The sequence below is a fragment of the Monodelphis domestica genome, chromosome 8, assembly GCF_027887165.1.
Source record: "Monodelphis domestica isolate mMonDom1 chromosome 8, mMonDom1.pri, whole genome shotgun sequence".
NCBI lineage: Eukaryota > Metazoa > Chordata > Mammalia > Didelphimorphia > Didelphidae > Monodelphis > Monodelphis domestica.
The window spans coordinates 28,869,178-28,890,568 of NC_077234.1; the positions used below are offsets into that span (position 1 = coordinate 28,869,178).

A 21,391-nucleotide genomic window follows, 5' to 3' on the forward strand; every position below is an offset into this window, starting at 1 on the left:
GGCTTGTACTAGAACTCTCAAACAACCACAAACCAACGATCTCTCTCAAACCACCAAAACTCCTAAAATTAAAAGGTCACGTTTTTTAATCAATAGAAAGACATAAGTCTCAGTACAGCAGATTCTCAATGTAAAACGATTCAGCTGATCGAAGTTGGGAACGTGATGTGCTTGAGTCAAATTAGTCTCTTCTGAAACGACAATTTCACTCAATGCTTTAAATGTATTTCAATGATATATTTTTATTGAAATATTCTGTTTTGATCTACTATCATTTCCTTGGGCACTCAACTCACAATCACGCTTCCTTTCTATCCTAGATTTTGCTAACAGTTTTGAGAAACATTTGGTACGTTTGGACATGTATTTCTTTGTAAACCCTTAGAGTGCCCTATCAATAAGCTATTTTTATTGCTGCTACTCCTATTGCTAGTGATCTTTCATCATTCCAAAGAAACATTCCTTAAACTTATATTTTCAGTAACTTTTATTGGTATGTTGGCTTTGAAAAGAGAGATCAAGAATCCATTTTTAATTTTTTTTTTACTAGCTAAGACCAGTCTGTAGATTCAATTGGTTAAATCTTGCCTCATATTTGCTTTACTCTGTGAACACACAAAGGAAAAATAAGGACATTCTGATCAGACACTTCTTTTTGGTCAGTGTAGGGCAATGACTTGTTGCTTTTCCAGAGAGTTCTCTTCTTCATCATCTATGCTGCTTTCCGAAGACGACAAGTGACAATGAATTTCATTGTCTCTGTGAGGGAATTCAAAACACATGAAGCATCAACACACATAAGACAAAAGGTGGCTGTGAGGGGGGGGGTTAAGACTGAGCTGGTTTGAGAGCACCTGGAGCTTCCACTGTCAGCAAAACACCCTCCAAAGGATGGAGTTGGCAGCCTCTTGGTTCACCATGGAAACTTTCCACCCATGAAGATCATCAGCTCATCTATTTCAAAGAGACTTAGAGAAAGGCTTGGGCATGGACAGGTGCAGTGACTCTCCTCTGGTCACAAAGGTAATAGGTATCAGAGGCCGAACGGGAAATCAGGCCTTTCTGACTTCTAAAAACTATTCTCCATCCGTTATGCCATACTGGCTTCCATTGTACACAAATCAAACTGTTCTGTTGTAAGCTACCTTGGGTGAAAACGTTATTCATTAGCATTACAGCAAGTGATGCCTTTCCTTGCGGGAATATTCACTCTATTGTTGAAATATGCTATAGCAGTAAAAATGTGAATCACTGAACTATCCAGCCTCCACTTTTAAGTGAAGAAGCTCACCAAGTTTGGAATGATCACAATTACTAACAGTTAAGATACAATTCAGTTGATCATAGAGAAAACAGGCTTGAAAAGCGTGGGATGTATTGGGGTAATATATTCCATCGGTCAACCACATTTACATATATGCTACTTTTAGCCAGTGCAGAACATCCCTAGAGGGCCCCCTCCCCCACAACACTGTCTCCTTGTTGTATCATCTTATGGATGGCATAGAACAATTTACCTCGTCCAAATTAAAAGTGTAATATAATTAAAAAGCCTTTACCTTCCATCTCAGAATCAATACTGTGTATTGGTTCCTAGGTAGAAGAGTAAACAGTACGGCAAAGGGGGTTAAGTGACTTGCCCAGGGTCACACAGCTGCAAAGTATCTGAGGCTCAATTTAAAGCCAGGACCTCCTATCTTTGGGCCTGGCTCTCAATTCACGGAGCCATCTAGCTGCCCCCAGTGTAAAGAAATTTTACAAAATGTGACAGGGACCAACTTTAAGAAATGTTAACCATTTTTCTATATCTGCTCCAATATAATTATTCAGTGGCCTCAACTATTTTACAAATAAAAATCCATGGGAAGTACATGCTCAGAGGCCATCTATTTCATTATGTAGCTCAGGAAAGGAATTTGGCATGTCAACAATTTTGCCATGAGCCATTTGTTACTTACCTTGAAATGTCAAGTCTACTCGAGTCCTTTAGTTCTGATGTCTTAGGGACATCTGTCATCGTCTTACCTATCTTCTCTAAATGTCTGTTGATGCTTGATAACTTTTCAGGGTTTAAGCTGTAAAGTCTTTCTGGAGCATCTGAAATATTTTATTTGAGACTGTCACTGTTTTACTTCATGACATTGTGCTGACAATTTATGCAGAACGGTAAAGAGCATAGTGTATCAACTCATAGACACGACTACTTCTCCGTTATCTGCCCCAAAATGTGATGGAGAGATACATCATTTGATAAAGACTATCTGTGGCAAGTGATCAGAAGAACAGCTTGTGGATACCTCTATAATTATATTTGAGAAGGACGGACTGTCTGACTGTCAAAAACCTCCCAAAGATCAACAGAAAACGATAAAGCTCGTCAATAAGCCAGGATGCTGTTGTATTGTTCTATGCTGACCACTCATTCATTTCTTCCTTGTTGTCTTATTCATAATGGGAAATTTTAGCCTCTCTCTTGAAATACTATAATTAACACTGGATTAGATGACCTGGAAAGCTCCTCCCAGCCCTACTCTCAGTGATGCTGAATCAAAGTGCTTCCTTTGCAAAGCTGCCTTTTCTAGTTAAGACAACTTGTTCTACAGTTCAGATGTTTTACTTTGGATTAGAGAGACAATTAAGATTCTGAGTATTAAGGCATAACTGCCTTTCTCCTTTGCTTCCAGATCCTGTTGAGTTGTAGGTCATAAATCAATGAAAGAATAAGCAGCTGGGTTGTGATAGGAAGAACTCACACAACACAAAAGAGATTGTGATGAAAAAGAAGTCAAAAAGAAAATGTATCATCATCATAATTGTAACTGATGCTCATACCACACGTTAAGGTTTGCAAAGCCCTTTACATGTATGATCTCATTGGATCCCAACAGCATCCTCTCAAATTTGCTAATAATAAATGGCCAATAGGGATAGCCATATTAAAGGCTGTTTACATAGGTCTGTTATTTTATCAGTGTGAATTCTTCCACCTTTGCAGAGAACAGTTTGTCAATACCTTCTTATCCCAGGAGTTTCTTGTCCTTATCCTTGGAGAAACCTTCCACAGAAGATCTGGCTAAACCCTTGGTGGCCTTCATTCAGACATCTTTGCATATCTAAAAATGGGATGGACAATGTGCCCATCTGGAATCTCTTGCTCTCGCTTCATAATTGGACATTTCATTTTTTTGTCTATACATGTTCATAATGTCTGTAGTGGCAGCAATGAGGCCCCATGTGATATGTTAATTGACATGAGAGGCTCCGTTTAAAAAAATCAACAAGAATTTATTCTGCACCTACTATAGACTCAGCACTGTGCAGTGATAGTAATAAAATTATAATACATGAAATAATTCCTGATAAGCTAGAGGAAAACATTTAAAGGTGAAAGAAAGTAGGCCACCATCTTTATTTACAGATAAGAACCTAACATTTGAAGACTTAAAATTACTTGTTCATCTCCCAGAGGGAAAAGTGGCAGAGCTGGAATTTTGACTTAGGTATTGAGTTAAAATCTATCCATTTTCTACTGTTCCATATTATAGAAATAAAGATTCAGATTTAATTGAATTCAACAAACATTTTTAAAGCAATTACTTAATTCAAGATGCTACCTAGGGATTAGAAATTTGAAAATAAAAACAGACTCAATGCCTGTTTATATTTTAATAACAAATTTCCACATTAGTTTTTCAAAGCTATATAATCCAAATTGCCCCCTTCTTTCTTCCGTCCCCCTTCCCAAGCTGGCAAAGAAGTCAATCTAGATTATACATGTATTATTATGGAAAATATGTTTCCATCTTATTCATTTTGGTAAGTGAAAAATTTTATTGAACTAAAACCCTAAAACATGTACCCAAATAAAGAAATGATGAATCATGTTTCCATCTGCATTACTACTCCAACAGTTCTTTCTCTAGAGATGGATAGCATTCTTTTTCATAAGTCCTTCAGAATTGTTCTATATCACTGAACTGCTCTTAGTAGCAAAGTCTATCACATTGATCGTTCCACAATATTGTAGTTACTGTCTGGTGCTCTCCTGGTTCTGCTTGTTTCACTCTGCATCAGTTCATTTAGGTCTTCCCAGCTCTTTCTGAAATCATTATGTTCATCATTCCTTAGAGCACAATAGTATTCCAAGTGATTCCATTTTAAAAGAAGTCTCCCTTTTAGTATAAATGAGAAACTGCTTCTATCCGCTCAGTTTTGGTTCATCTTCACCCTTTGGTCGAATTGTTTGAATCATATTTATCTCTCTGCGACCCAATATGAGGTTTTCTTGGCAAAGATACTAGAATGAGTTACCATTTTGTTCTCCATATCATTTGAAAGATAAGTAAACTGAGGCAGAGTAAAGTGACTTGCCCAGGGTCACACAGCAAGTGTCTGAGGCTAGATTTGAATTCAGGAAGATGAGCCAAGGAATTGTACTCTATTCACTATCAACTTTCTCTACCCCAGGCTTTGTCAAAAGATAAATGGTCTTTCTTTGGGTTAGTAAGGATAATGACAGACCAGCAAAACAGGAACTCTATCGCCTCCACTGAGAACATAATTAAACTGAATCTAAGATCAGTGGCTTACTGAGTGTGAGCTATGCATATGTAATCGATGGCTCTTGTCCAGTATCCTTGAGATTCCCCTCGCTCTGTGCTTTTTCACATTCTAGTTTATAACCGTGAATCCTATGAAACAAGTTCTAATCATAGAGAGGTGAGGAGCAACTGCTCCCTCCACTCTCTTCTTAGTGTCATATTTGAAGGCAGAGAGCTACTCCCTTTAAATTTCTACCAGGCGGCTCAGAAACGTTGGTGCCTGCAGGCTCCTTATTTCTTTAAGGCTTACGTTTTCCTTTACTGTGTTTTCTCAGGTAAAGAAAAGAATTTATTTTCATTTGTCTGCTTCATTCTGAATGACTCACGTCCCACTGCTGGTTTGAGGAAGCTAAGGATGCTGCAAGAAAGATTCTGTGTGTTACCTGCAGCGTGTGACTAGGTCTGTTGACCATGTCTCCTATTTCTATACAGTTGAATGAAGCTGGGGAAAATAATGAGACCATGTTTACTAGGTTCAGGGCAGCGTGATGGTAGATGATCTCGACTGCGCCCTCACTTTGGCCAGGCAATCCTTTTACACATACCTAGTCAGTCCCCCAAATGACTCACTCTAGAGGCTTTTCCAAATGTTTTCTTCCCTCCCATGACTCCCTCTCTGTCAGCTAAGGCTCCTGGACTCCAACCCCATACACAGTGTCTCACACATAGTAGGTACTTATTAGATGACTGCCGATGTCTCCAAATTATTTTTGCCTCTGTGTGTGCAAATGTTTTTCAGTTTAAGGGTAATGGAAAATTCTTTCCTGTAAATTATAGTTGTTATTTCACTATTCCCAGCCTCACATACCACCACCACCATCCCACCTTGCTTGTGTAGTTCTTGTTTCTGTTCTACAATTTTTTTTTCTTTCTTCTCAGCTCACCTGAGCTTTCCTGCCTCCCTGGTAGTTAGAAATGTGGGTATAAGCTAATGACTTCTCATTGTCTTTCCCTGTTTGAATAAATTCCAATAAGGGCCCACTAGTATCGTCAATAGGATTTATTCTCTAGAGATTAGACTGATATGATGATGCAATTAAGGGGAGGGAGCATGTCTACATGTGAATTGTTTTCCAAGATGTATAAGTGAGAACCTGGGAAAATATTTGGTTTGATTCATAGCTATTTGTACATGCTAAAAACCACCCTGAATTGAACTGCTGCTCTACTTGGGCAGAAACCTTTCTCCTCTAGGCTTGGAGAAAGAATGTATTTCTGCCTACTAGTATCAATGATGCCTATAGCTGCAGTCTCTAAAAGTTTCTTTTAGAATGAATCAAAGTTTTTCAGCAAATATATTCCAACTTCCTGAATATCTGGTTATTAAGCTTAAATAATGGTGAATGCCAGATTTACAGAGCCCCTTAGACTATGCCTCTCCAGCTAGGAGAGCCTGAGATGCCTACTTTCATTGATGTTATCAAGACTCTCCTGTATTGTTCCCTCAGATTGTCCCACTTTGGGCAATGGAGATGGAATCCAAGATCAACCTCGGTACATTTACATTTGAGTAACTATTAATCTTTAGCCTCCATTCTGAATTTGGCTATTGGTATGAAAAAAGTAAAGAAACAGAAGATTGGGGTAAAGGGGAGTTTTAACTCTTTTTCTATTCTTCTGAATATTTTTACCCTAAAAATAAACCAGGAGGGATGACCATTCTAGAAGGAGAAAATAACCCCTAAGCAAATTAAATATCTGAAGCCAACTTTAAGGGAATACTATTGTGCTATAAGGAATAATGAACAGAATAATTTTGGAAAGACCTTCATTGACTGATGCAGAGTGAAATAAACAGAACCAGGAAAATATTATATACAGTAACAGTAAAAGTATGAAATGATCAACTATGATAGATTTAGCTTCTAGCAGCAATACAATGATCTAGGACAATGCTGGGGGACTCAAGACAAAGAATACTATCCATTTCTAGGGAAAGAACTGTTGGAGTTAGAATAAAAATCAAAGGATAGTGTTTGTTCTTTTTTTTTTAGTTTATATTTGGGGGTTTTGGTTTTATAAGATTAATACTCACTTAAAAATGAACAATATGGAAAGATGTTTTGGATATATATATATAAAAATAAATATATAAATATATATGTATATATATATGTATATATATATATATACATATATATATATATATATATATATATAAAACCAAGATCAAATCACCTACCAGCACAAGGAGGGGAAAGGGAAGGAAGGGAGGTAGATAAGATTTAATCATTTAACTGAGGAAAACTTGTGTGGAAAATTGATATATGTAATTAATGAAAAACAAAATAAACAAATGAAAATGAAGTCAATTTTACAAAGGTAATGAAAATTCTACTGCTTTCCATAGACTAGATTTCCTGATATTTTACCATATATGGTTTAAAATAGATGAGAAAAAAATAAGTTGAATATCTATCATTCATTTCTAGATACTTTCCTTCTGTCATTTGACTATCAGAGAAAGAAGAATTACAGAACATAGGAATTTGCCTACTTATTGCTACATAATAGATACTTACAGTATTCCTCAGAATTGGGGAAAACATTTTATTTTCTAAGTAAAACTGTTGAGAATTTCAAGTTGTGGTAAAAGAATTCCTAAAACAGCAGATAACTTTTTTTATTATTTTGGTATGATCAAGTAATTATTAGAAACAAAACCAATTTCTTCTCCTTTTTGGTGAAAATGATTTTGCATTTCTCTAATGTGACAAAGATATATTTTAAAAACTCATTGCATTTTATGTCCTAAAATGTATTTATTACATTGTGTGATATTTCAACTGTACTTGAAAAAAGTTCTATTTGGAAGTTTATATTTTGTTTCTTTAAAAATCTAGCACCAAACATACCTTAGATTTGGAATGCTATAGAGAAACGTTGTTCAGCCTTTCTCAGATCTTCATAGTCCCATATAGTGTTTTCTTAGTAAAGATATCAAAAAGTGGTTTGTCACTTCCTTCCTTTTCCAGTGATTAGACAAGCAGGGGTTTATTGATTTGCTGAGTATCACAAACCTAGTGAACATCTGAGACTGGATTTGAACTGTGATCTTCCTGACTCAAGGCCCAGTGATCTATCCACTGAGCCAACTAGCTGCCTCCTTAAAGGGAAATGTGTTCAAGTTAAAATTTTAAGTTGAAGTGTATGCAGGGTTAAATTAATTTAAGCTTTTGTTTATATTTGAAAATTTAGTTCATATCAAACAATTGGAAAGGAAAAGTTGGAATTTTGCCATTGTAAAAAGCTCTTCTAGATTTAAAATTAAAAAAAGGAAAATACACACCTAGTTTTGAAAAGACAACAGTTTTCAGATTCAAGATTTTAGCCACACTGAATATCTGCACCAAATATTTTCCCACTTTTAAGATATTGTCACAATATGTGCTAACATTTTGTTAGGTATTGCTGAAAAAAAAATATTTTTTTTCTCTAATTAGAAATCTATTTCTTTATGACCATCAAAGAACTCTCAGAGTCCTCACCTGTCAAAACATCAGCCCATTCTCTTGAGAATTTGTTTGTTAAAATGGTGTTAGACCTTGAGCAATTAATATGTTAATAGGCAAGGTTACAAAATAAAAGGGAATGCTTTGGAAACCTCCCCAAATTAATAAAAAGACAAATATACACAATACAGCCCCTACAACCACAAAGACATTCATTAAGCCATTTTTGCCAGCAAGAATAAGTTCAATGTTGACTTAAGAAAGCCCCAATCAATTCTTTTTACTCTCATGTATTCATTTGGGGAGGTGGGAGGGCAGCCAAGGCACAGTGCATAGAGCAATGGGTCTTTAATCAAGAATATTCATCTTCATGAGTTTCAAATTTGTCTTCAGACACTTACTAGCTGTGACCCTGGGTCATTTAACCCTGTTTGCCTCAGTTTCCTGATCTGTAAAGTGAGCTGGAGAAGAAAATGGCAAACTCCCCCAGTATCTTTGACAAGAAAGCCCTAAATGGGGTCATGAAGAACTGTACATGACAGAAAAACTGACAACATTTTGGCAAAATTTTACATCAGTTTTATCTTCGTGAATCAATTTCCAACAGTGATGCTGGCTTTGAACTACATTATGAATGAAATGTTACATGGAACATGAATAGACATTGGCCTAGCTATACAAAGGGAAAAAGGAGTTAAACACCCCATATGAATCCCATGATATAAACTATCCTTTCCATATTATATGGCTGGATATGTTACAGCCAACCATAAACTTCAATGTTTTAGATTATCATCCCCAACACGGTAACAACTAAACCTTGATCTAAGGCGTAAGCAGCGAAATTTACCATGTAAGACAGAATCTATGATTTGTCTTTTGTCTCTCCTTATTTTTTATTCAACTAAGAGTGTTCCTGATGGCACATCATCCATCCACCATGAAAGACGAGATGTTAACAGTTCCTACGGGGAATGATGTCTGCCTAGGTCCCCCCAAAGGGGCAGACTCAGTAGCTAGTTTGTGGCTACTCAGACTAGCGCAGGGTCATCCCAATTTACCAAACACCTATGCACCCCCTCAATATTTTGCATCTCTCTGAACAGGAAAGACTCCTGCATGTGAGACCATGGAGCTGGCTCTTATAACCTTTGAAGAATATTAAATTAAATTTTAAATGTTAAAAATGACAAATTAGCTGTTATTTTTTATCGTCATCTAGAATCCCATATAGCTGGCAACCTTTTCTGTCAATTTGCCTTTTGAAAGCCCAACCTGCAATTTCCACACCCTTGTGGCAACAGTACAAGAAAGTTGGTATTAAATGATGGGCTTTTAAGTAGCAGAGAAGAGCAACAAATGCTCACAGAAAATTCTGGACATTCCCCTGAATGTATTGACATGCTATAAAATATCCCCAGATTCAATGACGGTTCAGTGAACTCATTTTCCATATGCAGCAAGGGTTCCAGATCACTGCCTGGGTGAGCTGCTTAGTTGAATGCCACACTTGGGGCAATGGATGGACATTCTTTAGTCATTTGGTTCTTCCTTTGAGCATTCTGAAACTTAAAAAAATGTTGAGGACCTAAAATGAGGAATGAGACCCCCTCTGAAAAGAGCTACTTATGGGACCATGGGCAAGGGAGCCGATCTCTCTGAAGTTTCCTAAACTACAAAAAAGAGCATTACTGCAGCACCTGTTTCACCGAGGAACAAAATCACAAACTTTCAGAGCTGGAAGGGACATGAACTCATCACTTAATCCTCCCTACAATCTGTGCAAGAATTCTCTCTATAACAGATGGGTCAAACACATGGCCTGAGCCCAGGGCCCCAACCTTTAGATTAAATGTAATTTGGAAATATTTAACAAAATGAATAAAAATACAATATAAAATAATGTTAGAATGTGGTTTTCTTTATTAACATGACTTTTAGTGATCCTTATTGCTATTGAACATACTGGTCTACAACATATCAAGGATGAAGACCTCGAGTGAGAGGCAAACTACCACTTGATTCCACCTTGGGATAGCTCTAGTTTTTCGGAAGCTTTTTCTTTGACACTCTTTGAAGTCTAAATTTCCTTCTTTGTACCTTCAACCCATTGTTTGGAGATCCTCCAGATGAGGACAAATGGGAAAAGGGAAACATATTCTTTCTTCTCCATGTGCAAATCTTTCAAACATTGGAAAACAGCTATCATATCCCCTTATGTCTTAGAAGAGCTAACTATTCTCAGATCCTTCAACTGACTAAGGTCTCTTGTCATCCTCTTGGCCCTGTTTTGGTGTGTTCCACTTTATTAATGTTGGTCCTGAGCTTGCAATGAAGAGACCTTACAAGGGGCGTCTTCTATGCATACCAGATCTCAAATAGTACTTTAAAGCAGTAATCATCAAAACAAACTAGTACCGGCTAAGACATAGAATCCTGGATCAATGGAACAGACTAGACACACAGTATACATTTGCATATGACCATGGCGATTTAGTAAATAATAAACCTCAAGAACCACAGTTTGTGGAACAAAAATTTACAATTTGGTAAAATCTGCTGGAAAAATCAGAAAATAGCAGGGCAGAAATTAAGTATAAACCAATATATCAGGCCCTTTGCCAAGATAAGGTCAAAACGGATACATCATTTAGACATAAAGGGTGATACCGTAAGAAAATTAAGGGAGCAAGGAATAGTTTACATGTCATAAGTATGGAAAAGGGAAGAATTTATGATTCAACAAGTGATAGAGAACATTAAGAGATATAAAATGAAAAATGCTGATTATATTAAATTGAAAAGGTTTTATATAAACAAAGCCAATGTAACCAAGATTAACAGGTAAACAACTGTGAAAAGATTTTGCATCAAGTTTCTCTGATAAAAGCTTCATTTTTCAACTATAAAAAGTCAATTTAAAAGAATACAAGTCATTCCACAATTGAAAAATCACCAAAGGACATGAATAAGCAATTTTCAGGTGAAGAAATCAAAGCTATCTATATAATCATATAAAAATGTTCTAAATCATTGTTGATTAGAGAAAGGCAAATTAAAACACCTCTGAGGTACCACCTCACACATAACAGATTAACTAATATGACCAAAAAGGAAAATAAGTGCTTGGAGGATGTGGCAAAATGGGACACTAGTTACCTTGTGGATGGAGTTGTAAACTGATCCAAAGATTTTTGAGGATAATTTGGAACTATGCCCAAAGAGCCATAAAACTATGTATATACACTTTGATCTAGTAATAAGACTCCTACATCTATATCTCAAAGAGTGGGAAGAGTACCAAGGAAAATTATTAGCTCAATACTGAAAATACAGATCTAATACATGTTTTAAGCTCTTAGGAACATGAGCCATCAGGGGAAATTCCCTGGTGAAGACAAATGTACAACTATCCAAAATACCACCAGTAGAATAACTATACAGATCAAAAGTCTTCAAATTGGGAGACATAGACTCATTCATGAAAGAGGACAGTGATGAATTAACAGTCACACCTGCTTTGGTTCAGTGGCACCTGGGTGGCCACAGGTTTCCCAGCCCCTAACAGGGGGAGAAGAGAGAGAAAAGGAAAGTGAAGCAACAGATTGTCAGCCATCCCTCTGCCTCCAACAGATTATTCCTCTCCCCATCTCTGATTGCAGAAAAATGGGGATAGCATCTACCTATTCTGCTCTTCCATTTTCCAGAAGAGACAGTCAGCAGAAAGAACAAGGATTAGTAGAGCTAAGAAACAGTCATTGCTCTGCCAACAAGAAGACCATGGAGAGAAAACCCAGAAGATCTTTCTCCAATGCTACCTATACTTGATGTCACCTCTGGCATGTGCACCTGGCCAAGTTTCTTCTTCCACGAACCAAGTGCTGTTATCCATCTCTTGTCTGCTCCCCAACTCAGGAAGAAGCACCACTTTGTAATGAAAGGTTACATTTTTAGCTCAGCCAAAGGAAGAATCAGTTTTCAATCCAAAAGATCCAACAATGAAAACCATCTCATCAGACCACCTTGAATGACTTAGAACTATGTTTGAATAAAGGTGACCTATTATTTTATTCAGAATAAAAAGTTACCTCCAATTGCTAAAACACTGGAGGGGGGGGGGGCTACCTCTATGCCTTCTATAGGCAAATGAAGGAAGAAATATTCCTGCCCTGAAGATAGCTTCATGGTATCAATGATCAACTAAGATGCTACCAAGGATGGCAGGCTAGAAGAGACCATGTCACCAGAACTAAACAAACTCATTCTGAAGGGACGTGACCCTAGGGAAGTGTACAAATGAACAATGACCTACCCTAATCCTGGACACTGTCCCTCTTAACATGGCCTAAGAATGCATCTGCTTTTGAAGGATCAGAGGAATGAACATGAAAGAGGCTTTGTAAACCATGAAACACTTGTTCAGTGTTAGCTCTTAGCTATGAATGAAACCCCCCTGCAAAATATCCCTCACAACCAGTCAACCCAAGCCTGCTCTTCCTTGTGAGGAAGCCCTTTCCACTTCAGGATTATTCTAATTAAAATCACATTTTTGGCGAACTATAGGATGTCTATTATTTCTAGCCAAGGGTCCTGGTTCTCTCTCTTAGGCAAAAAGAGAAAATTTAACTCATATTTTCATTAACCTCAAATACTTTTAGATAGTTATTTTGTCTGCTTCCCTCTGTCTTCTCTCAGAATTAAAAGTCCTGATTTCTCCCAAACTGAACCCATAGCATAGTCTCTGGAACATCACGCATCCTGGTTGCCCAAATTCAGACCTCCAGTTTGTTACCATCTTTCCAGAACAAAACCCAATCCTAAAAAGAAGTTTAGATGATAATGTAGGATTGAGGACATCATGTCTAAGAGCATGTCAATGCAGTCATATTACTCTGTCGCTAGAGTACTTTAATGTTTGCAAAGCCATCTACATATCTCAGCTACATAAAGTGGTATTCTATTAATTTTTCAAATAAACAAACTGAAGGTGTTAGTTAAAGCAACTTGCCTAGGATCGCACAGCTTGTAAGTCAAAATAGTTTGTGAACCTAGTACTTCCTTCCCATCAGCCCCCAAGACACCAGGTTGCCTCTCAGTTTTATTTTGTCCTGGTAGAGGAAACTGCTGATTTAGCTCAAATAAAGGTAATTAATTCATAGAAACCAACATTTTTATGTCAGCATAATTTGCAAGTTCCCTACAGTCACTGACACTTCAGCTTGGACAGAAAAGAAGAATTAGGTTTGGGCATAAGGTGAAAGCATATTACTTTGTAAAACTTTACTACACATCTCTGGTTCATGGAGTCTATTAGAAGGAAAACTAGATTTGGGGCCAGAAGTCTAAATCTTGAACTCCAGACCAGATATTTGCCAAGGATATCTGCCTATGAGAGGATATTGAGCTTTAGCTTCCTACCCACCACCCGAAAACTGATATTAGTGCCCTTTGGACTTCCCTGGGTTATTGGTCAACGTACATTCTAACTACACTAGGTATAGAAGTTTCCAGTTGCTGCTGGGATCAAATATAAATTCCTCTTTTTAATTTTTAAAGTCCTTTACAACCTGGCTCCGTGGTCTGCCTTCTCAGACTCACTGCCTCTTATTCCTTCTTTCTGTACTTGTGATCCTGCCAAACTCACCTTCTCTCTAGTATTACAACAACTACTGTCTCTGTGCCTGTTAGCCATTGGTCCCCCAAACCTGGAATTCACTCACCCCTTACCTCTGCCTTCCAGCTTCCCTCTCTTCTCTCCCCCCTTCTATGAGAAAGCTTTCCTGATCTCTCTAAGTGCACACACTCTCCTTCCTCCTCTCTCAAATTATATTGTGCTTCATTATCTTGTGTGGTTCTGCATGTACTGATGTGTGGGTGTGTGTATGTGTGTGTGTGTGTGTGTGTGTGTGTGTGTGTGTTGGCTTCCCCGATGGGCTATTTCATTCTCTGGATTTGCATCTGTAGTGCCTAATACAGTGCTGGTTGATCTTAAAAACAGATCCTTTTAAAATTCTATAACATCTCTCTCTCTTCCGTGTCTTCTGTATCTATTGAGTTACATTCACTTGTTCTGCCTAAATCCATTCTTAAGTGGTATTTTTCTTCCTTGTGGGCTTCTCTGCTCCATTTCTTTTCCATCTGTAACTTCCTTCTGGATTCATCTGAAATTCCTTTTGGGATGACTGGCCTGGGAACTCTGTACAGCTATCGTGTCTCTGTTTCTCTTCTCCGTCATCATGTGTAGTCCTCTATTCCTCCTTTTCTCTTATTCTTTCATTTTTTCCTTCTTTTCTGCAAATCTTGTCTCCTTCCCTTAATTGACCATAACAGGGAATTATTATAATGGAAAGAACAGATGATTTCATATCGCAGGACTTGGGCCATTTAGAAACTATTTAACCCTGAGTAAGTATCTTGAACTATTTCATCATTTTCAAATTGAACATCAAAATATACTCTGCTACTGTCATGGCAGGATTGCCATAAAGATCAAATTAGATGTTTGTAGCTTTTAGTCTGTGTTGTCAGGGGCATTATTTCATATTTTCTGGGGGGTTTTCTGTTTTCCCCCCAAAGGGTTAAGAATAGGTGATTTTTCTTAATTTTCAAAGATGCAATTCAACTAAATTAAGCTCTTTTTTTCCAGAGGAAGGCCTCAAGTCTGCTTGGCTGCTCATTTATAGCAGTAAGAACAAAAAAAGTATAGAGGGATTACTAATGGTTACACACACTGATGACAACTGCAGGCCCAGCATCCAATGACCAACACTGTGAAGTTCTCCTTCCTCAAGGCCTGGCCAAAAAAGAGAAGGTTTGGAGGTGGGGCCAAAATGGAAGAGCAGAGCAGAGTCACAAAAGGCTTGAATCTCTCTGAGAATCCTTCCAATCAACCTTAAAGTAATGCTTGAAAACAAAAATTGGAGAGACAAAATAGACAAAGGTATAAAAAAAAACAATTAGTTGACAGAAAGCAACTTGGAAGGTAGGCAAAGAGGGACTGGTTCACTGGGCTAAGAGGGGACCACAAGCCCAGAGCAAGGCCCCACCGAGGAGTACCTGTGCAAGCCAATAGCAAGCCCCACTACCCCACTGCATTGCTCCAGATTCTGAACCTCGGCCTGAGCCAACTTTGAGATCCTTAGACCCGGCCGAATCCAACAGTCCTAGCACAAGCCTCAGTACATGGCTATTCACAGTGTACCTGGCTTGTGTAGGCCCAGAGTGAGGCCTGTAGACTGCCCAAACACAAGGGGAAGATCACCAATCCCAGTGCAGGGCAGTTTGCAGTATATCTCATGGGTACAAGCATAAGGGAAGTCCTAGAGCCCTTACTCAAACCTGCAGTGAGCACCAGAACTCCAGATCAAGGCAGGTGATGGTACACATGGCCAGGATAAACCCAGAGTGAGGCCCAAAGCCACTATCCAGGCCTAAGTAGACACCTTGAGCAGTAGCACAAGGTAGCTCATAGTATTCTGGGCCCTGCAAGCCAACAACAGTCCCTAGGGGAGACTTGGAAGAACTGAAACTTGCAGAAATCCAGAACTAGAGCTGAAGGTAGCAGCAAGGAAAAACTGAAGTTTAAGGGAATGCCACTCCCCCCCCCAATCCCATCCTAAGAATGGAGCCCAACTTTAGGATAGAAATAAAAGTTTAGAAAAGGTCTATGAAAATAAGCAAACATCAAAAACAACCCCCCAATGAAAAAAACAAACAACTAATCATATAAAATTATTATGGTGGCAAAGTGAAGAGAGACAGACTTAGTAGGGGACTGCCTTCAAAGAAAAATGGGAACTGATCTCAGGCTCTGGAAGATCTAAAAAAGGAATTAAAAAATCAAAGAAGAGAAGAAGGACGGTAAAGAGGAAGAAAAAATGAAAAGAATTGTGAGGAGCAAATAACATCTTAAAAACAAAGAATAGGCCAAATGGTAAAAAAAAAGGTCAAAAATCCAGTGGAAAAAAAGATTTTCTTCAAAAGTAAAATTGTTCAAATGGAAAAGGAAGTTCAAAAGCTCATGGAAAGAAATAATTTCTTAAAAATTAGAATTGGGCAAGTAGAAATCCCATGACTTCATAAGATAGCAAGAAACAATATAACAAAATAAAATAAAAAATAGAAGTCAAAAATTTCTCATTGGAAAAATAACTGACCTGGGAAAAAGATGTCATATTACATGAAATTATCAAAGAAAACTGCCTGGTATTCCTGAAAAAGAGGGTAAAAATGAAATTGAAAAAATATACCTATCACCCTATGAAATAAACCCCTAAATGGAAACTCTAAGAATAAAATCCCCAAATTCTTCATCATCTAGGCCAAGGAATAAAACAAAACAAAACAAAAAAATCCAACAACAACAAAACAACAAAACAACAACCAAAACAAACAAGCAAACAAACAAAAAAAAAAAAACACTGCAAGCAGCCATAAATAAACAATTCAAAAATCATGTAGTCATACTCAGGATTACTAAGGACTTAGTAGTTTCCACATTAAAGGATCTGAAGGCTTTAAAAAAAGGCTGGAACAGAATTTATTGTGTTTCATTTAAAGTAAGAAAAGCAAAAGTATCAATCATAATCTCAGACAAAACTAAAGCAAAAAAAAATAGATCTAAGTAAAATAAAGGAGGAAATTACTTTTACAATAAGGAAGGTACCAAGACAATGAAATAAAATTAATACTAAACATATACACTCCAAATGGTATAGCCTCCAGATTTTTAAACAAGTGAAATGAGGAAATTTAGGAATTCAGTAAAATTATACTAGTGTGGAACTTCAACTTTCCCCTCTGAACTAGATAAATCTAACCAAGAAGTAAACAAGAAGTGAAGGAAGTTTTAGAAAAAAAAATTAGATTTAATAGATCTCTAAAGAAAATTGAATGTGAATAGAAATGAATATATCTTCTTTTCAACAGAATATGGCATGTACACAAAAACTGACAATGTATTATTGCATAAAAACTTCATAGTCAAATGCAAAGAAATAATAAAGCCATTCTTTTTATATCATAATCTAATAAAATTATAATCAATAAAGGTCCATGGAAAAACAAATCAAAAATTAATTCTAAAATTGAGATGGGTCAAAGAACAAAATATAGAAACTATCAAAAATTTTATTAAAGAGAATGATGATGAGACAACATAAGAAAATTTGTGGGATAAAGCCAAAGCAGCACTAGGAGGAAAATTTGTATCTCTCAACACTTGCATAAATAAAATGAAGAACAAGCAGATCAATGAACTGGGTATGAAACTAAAAGAATTAGAAAATAGAGGAATAAATGAGTCTTTGCTTAAATGATAAGTAGTGTCTACCTAAAATCCATCTGCAATGGATATGTTAGAAGCCTTTCCAATAATATCAGAGGCGAAGCAAATATGCCCATTATCACTACTAATGATATTTTATATTATCTTAGAAATCCTAGCCTTAGGAATAAAAGTAGAAAAAGAAATGGAAGGATTTAAGGTAGGCAATGAGGAAACTAAACCATCACTTTTTGAAGATGATATGATGATATATTTATGGAATCCTAGAGAATCAATTAAAAAACTTCAAAATAACAAATTTAGCAAAACTGCTGGAAACAAAATAAACTTACATTATTTGTCCTTTCTATGTATTATCAACAAATTCTAGCAGAAAGAGATAGAGAGAAATCAGTTTAAAAACCACTAGACAATATAAAATAACTAAGAATCAATTTGTCAAGAGAAACCAGGAATAATAACAACATGTTTACAAAGTATTTTTCACACAAATAAAGTCAGATCCAGACAATTGGAAACATATTAATTGCTCCTGGGTCTACCAAAATAATATAATAAAATAATAATACAAATACAAAATCTGCCTAAAGTAACTTTGTTGACATATCATTAAACTGCCAAGAATTATTTTACAGAACCAGAAAATGAATATCATTGGAATTAACAAAAGAAAAATGGGAATGAATGGCCTAGAAGTACCAGATCTCAAACTGTATTCTAAAGGCATAATCATCAAAACAGTCCGAGACAGGCTAAGAAATAGAATGGTAGATCAATGAAATAGATTAGATACACAATATGCAGGAGGAAAAAACCAACAAGCCCAGCTTTTGGTATAAGAACTCACTATTTGACAAAACTCTTGGGAAAATTGGAAAACAATATGTAGGAAACTAGATGTTGACCAATAAGTCCTACCTTTTACCAAGACAAGGTCAAAATTGTTATATGATTTACAGATAAGGGTCATACCATAAGTCAATTAGGGGAACATAGAATAGTTTACCTGATATAACTCCGGAGAAGGGAAGAATTTATGAGCAAACCAGAGATAGAAAAACATTAAAAGATAAAAAAGGAATAACTTTGATTATATTAAATTAAAATACTTTGTACACATTAAACCAATGTAACCAAGATGAGAAGGGAAACAACAGAGAAAAAATTCACAACAAATTCATCTGATCAGTGCCTCAATTCTGAAATACAAAGAGAAGCAAGTCAAATGTATAAGAATACCAGTCATACCAGTCTAAAAATGATCAAAGGTAATTAACAAGCATTTTTAGATGAAGAAATCAAAGCTATCAATAATTATATGAAACAGTGTTCTAAATCACTCTTGATTAGAGAAACACAAAATAAAACAATTCTGAGGTACCAACTTACACCTATCAGATTAGTCAATATGATAATAGAGGAAAGTGATAAATGTTGGCAGGGATGTGGCAAAATTGGGACACTAAATGCATTGTTAGCAGAGTTGTGAACTGTTCCATCCATTCTGGAGAGAAATTTGGATCTATACCTAAAGTTCTATAAAACTGTACAAACCCTTTGACCCTGTAATACCCCTACATTTAGGACACATGTATCTCAAGGAGATAAAAAAGCAGGGGAAGGGGCCATTTGTACAAAAATATTTATAGTTCTTTTTTGTATTGGCAAAGAATTAGAAATTGAGGGGATGACCATCAATTAGGGAATGAATAAACAAATCGTGATATATGATGATGATGATGATGGAATACTATTGTGCTATAAAAATGATAAACAGATGATTTTTAAAAATGCTGGAAAGACTTACATACTCAAGAAGCAAAGTAAATATGCAGGACCAGGAGAACATTGTAAAAATTAGCAGCAATATTGTTCAATGATCAACTCCGAAAATTTCGCTACTCTCAGCAATACAATGATCCAGGACACTCGTGAAGGACTTATGACAAAGAATGCCATCCACCTCAAGAGAAAGAACTTTTGGAGTCAGAATGCAGATCAAAGAACACTATTTTTCACATTAGTTTACTTGTGTTTTTATTTTGGAGTTTTGGTTTTATGTGACTATTCTCTTACAATAATGACCAATATGGAAGTGTAATATATGTAAAGCCCTGAACAAATTGTTTGCCAAAGGGGGAACATGGAGGAAAGGAAGGAAAGAAATAATTTGGATCTTATAATTTTGGAAAAGTAAGTTGAAAATTATTACCTGTCATTGGGAAAATAAAATCTTATAAAATTTAAAAAATGCCTTGTTATGATTCTAAAAAGCAAAAAATAAAATGAATCATAAAATTGTATGAAAGGATATGTAAAAAGACACCAGCTTTGTCCCATTCCAAATGCCTTGAGAAAAGGAGCTAGCATGTTTTTCTATTTTAAAAATGTTTGCTGCCATTACTTTCTGGATGGCCTGATTGAATATTTAGACATAGCTCCTATTTGGTACTTCTGTCAATTAGAAAGAATATTTTTATTAGCAGAGGATTTTAATAAAACAAAATATCTTTTTGTATGAATTTTGGTATTGTAACAGAAGAATATGACTTGCCAAGATATGCTTTAGAATACTATTAAACAACCGTGTTTTCAAAAAACATGTCACTCAATTGTATTCTGTAGCAAAAAGAGTCACTGGTAATTGTTCTTATGAGTACCTTTTTAGAATGGTCATGACATTTTTTGCCTATTGTTCATGATTAATATGAGCCTACAAAATGGGATTCAATCCCTCATTAATATATGGTGTCAATGCTTATTTCCTACAGAGAGTTGCAAAATTTTAAGTATTAAAGAATTATTTTTTTCAGTTTTATTAAAAAACAAGTACTTTCCTCCATTTATTTATCTCATTTAGTTATGTTGAAATGTCTTACAGGCTTTCATACTTCATAGGGGTTTCCAGACTCTAACAGTATCTCCTTGGCTTCAAAAAATACAATCAGTTTGAGTACATCCTTTACAGTGTTTGTAATGTTCGATGTAATATGTTTTTCAGACATGATCTCAATTTCTCCAGGTCATAATGACTGAAAGGGACTGATTAGATGACTTTTGTTGTCTTTTGGTTAACTGAGAAGTCACTTTTTGTCTTTCCCAATCTCCTATGTGGAAAAGAATGCTAATACTACTCAGCTACAAATGTTCCAATGCGGAGATGAGTGTGATAAAAAAAAATGGCGGAGTGAAGGGAGTCAACAGTCAGGTATGGTTACAGGGTACTCTTTTAGGGAGCTCCTTGCCTTTCTATGGGAAATTTGTGAGTGTGTGCTTGTGAGTATGTGTGTCTGTCTGTGTTTGTGTGTGTGCACTATGCTAATGAAGAGCCCAGTGCAGGCTATAACTTTTGTCAAGTCAGGATTTTTTTGAGAGAACAATGTTAAAAGAGCCATATTGATTTGAACTAAAGATGGAAGGGCATTGACTTTCCTGATGCTACAGCTATTCTCCTTCTCCTCCCTGTGGAGTCTACCAAGAGCATGCAACACCTACATGGAGAGGAAGAAGAAGATTTAGCCTAGGGCTTAGAGAAAATAGGAGGAGAAAAGCTCCTGACAGAAATGTGTTTTCCATGAGAGAGAACAAGAATTATATTGGAACATTAAAGATACATATTTTTTATGACAAAGGAAGAATTAGGATGGAAAAATGGATCTGGTCCAATTATGCACAAGCAAATGGTAAAATGCTATCATAAAAACAAAGGTAGAGAGGAACCAAATCACTCAAAGGATCATGAACTTGGAAATAATCTTAGAGTCCCATTCTTTTATTTCACAGATAAGAAAATGGATCCAGTCATATTTTCATGGGTTTTATATATATATGCATATATATACAAATACATATGTATATATATATACAGGCACACAAAAACATATTCATGTACTATATATACAATCATATGTATATGCATATAAACAATCATATATATGCAGATATATATATATGAATACACACAAATGTGTATATGTGTGGGAATAAAAAAAATCATTGCTGTAACTGAATAGAAGACTTGGCCTTCAGCCCAAGATCAATGAATTCTGTCA

General features: G+C 36.2%; 1 protein-coding gene across 5 annotated transcripts in view; it reads right to left on the reverse strand.

Annotated features, from left to right (window-relative positions):
- Nucleotides 1-469: 469 nt before the first annotated feature.
- ZBBX (zinc finger B-box domain containing) overlaps nucleotides 470-21,391 on the reverse strand; it is a 159,440-nt gene continuing 138,518 nt past the window's right edge. For all 5 annotated transcript variants that reach the window (XM_056807797.1, XM_056807799.1, XM_007502259.3 and 2 more), the window contains 2 exons: nucleotides 1,959-2,097; nucleotides 470-759 (listed from right to left, as the gene is read on the reverse strand). In XM_056807797.1, the coding sequence (XP_056663775.1) occupies nucleotides 660-759; nucleotides 1,959-2,097 (239 nt within the window). In that variant the 3' untranslated portion in view covers nucleotides 470-659. The remainder of the gene's footprint in view (nucleotides 760-1,958; nucleotides 2,098-21,391) is intronic.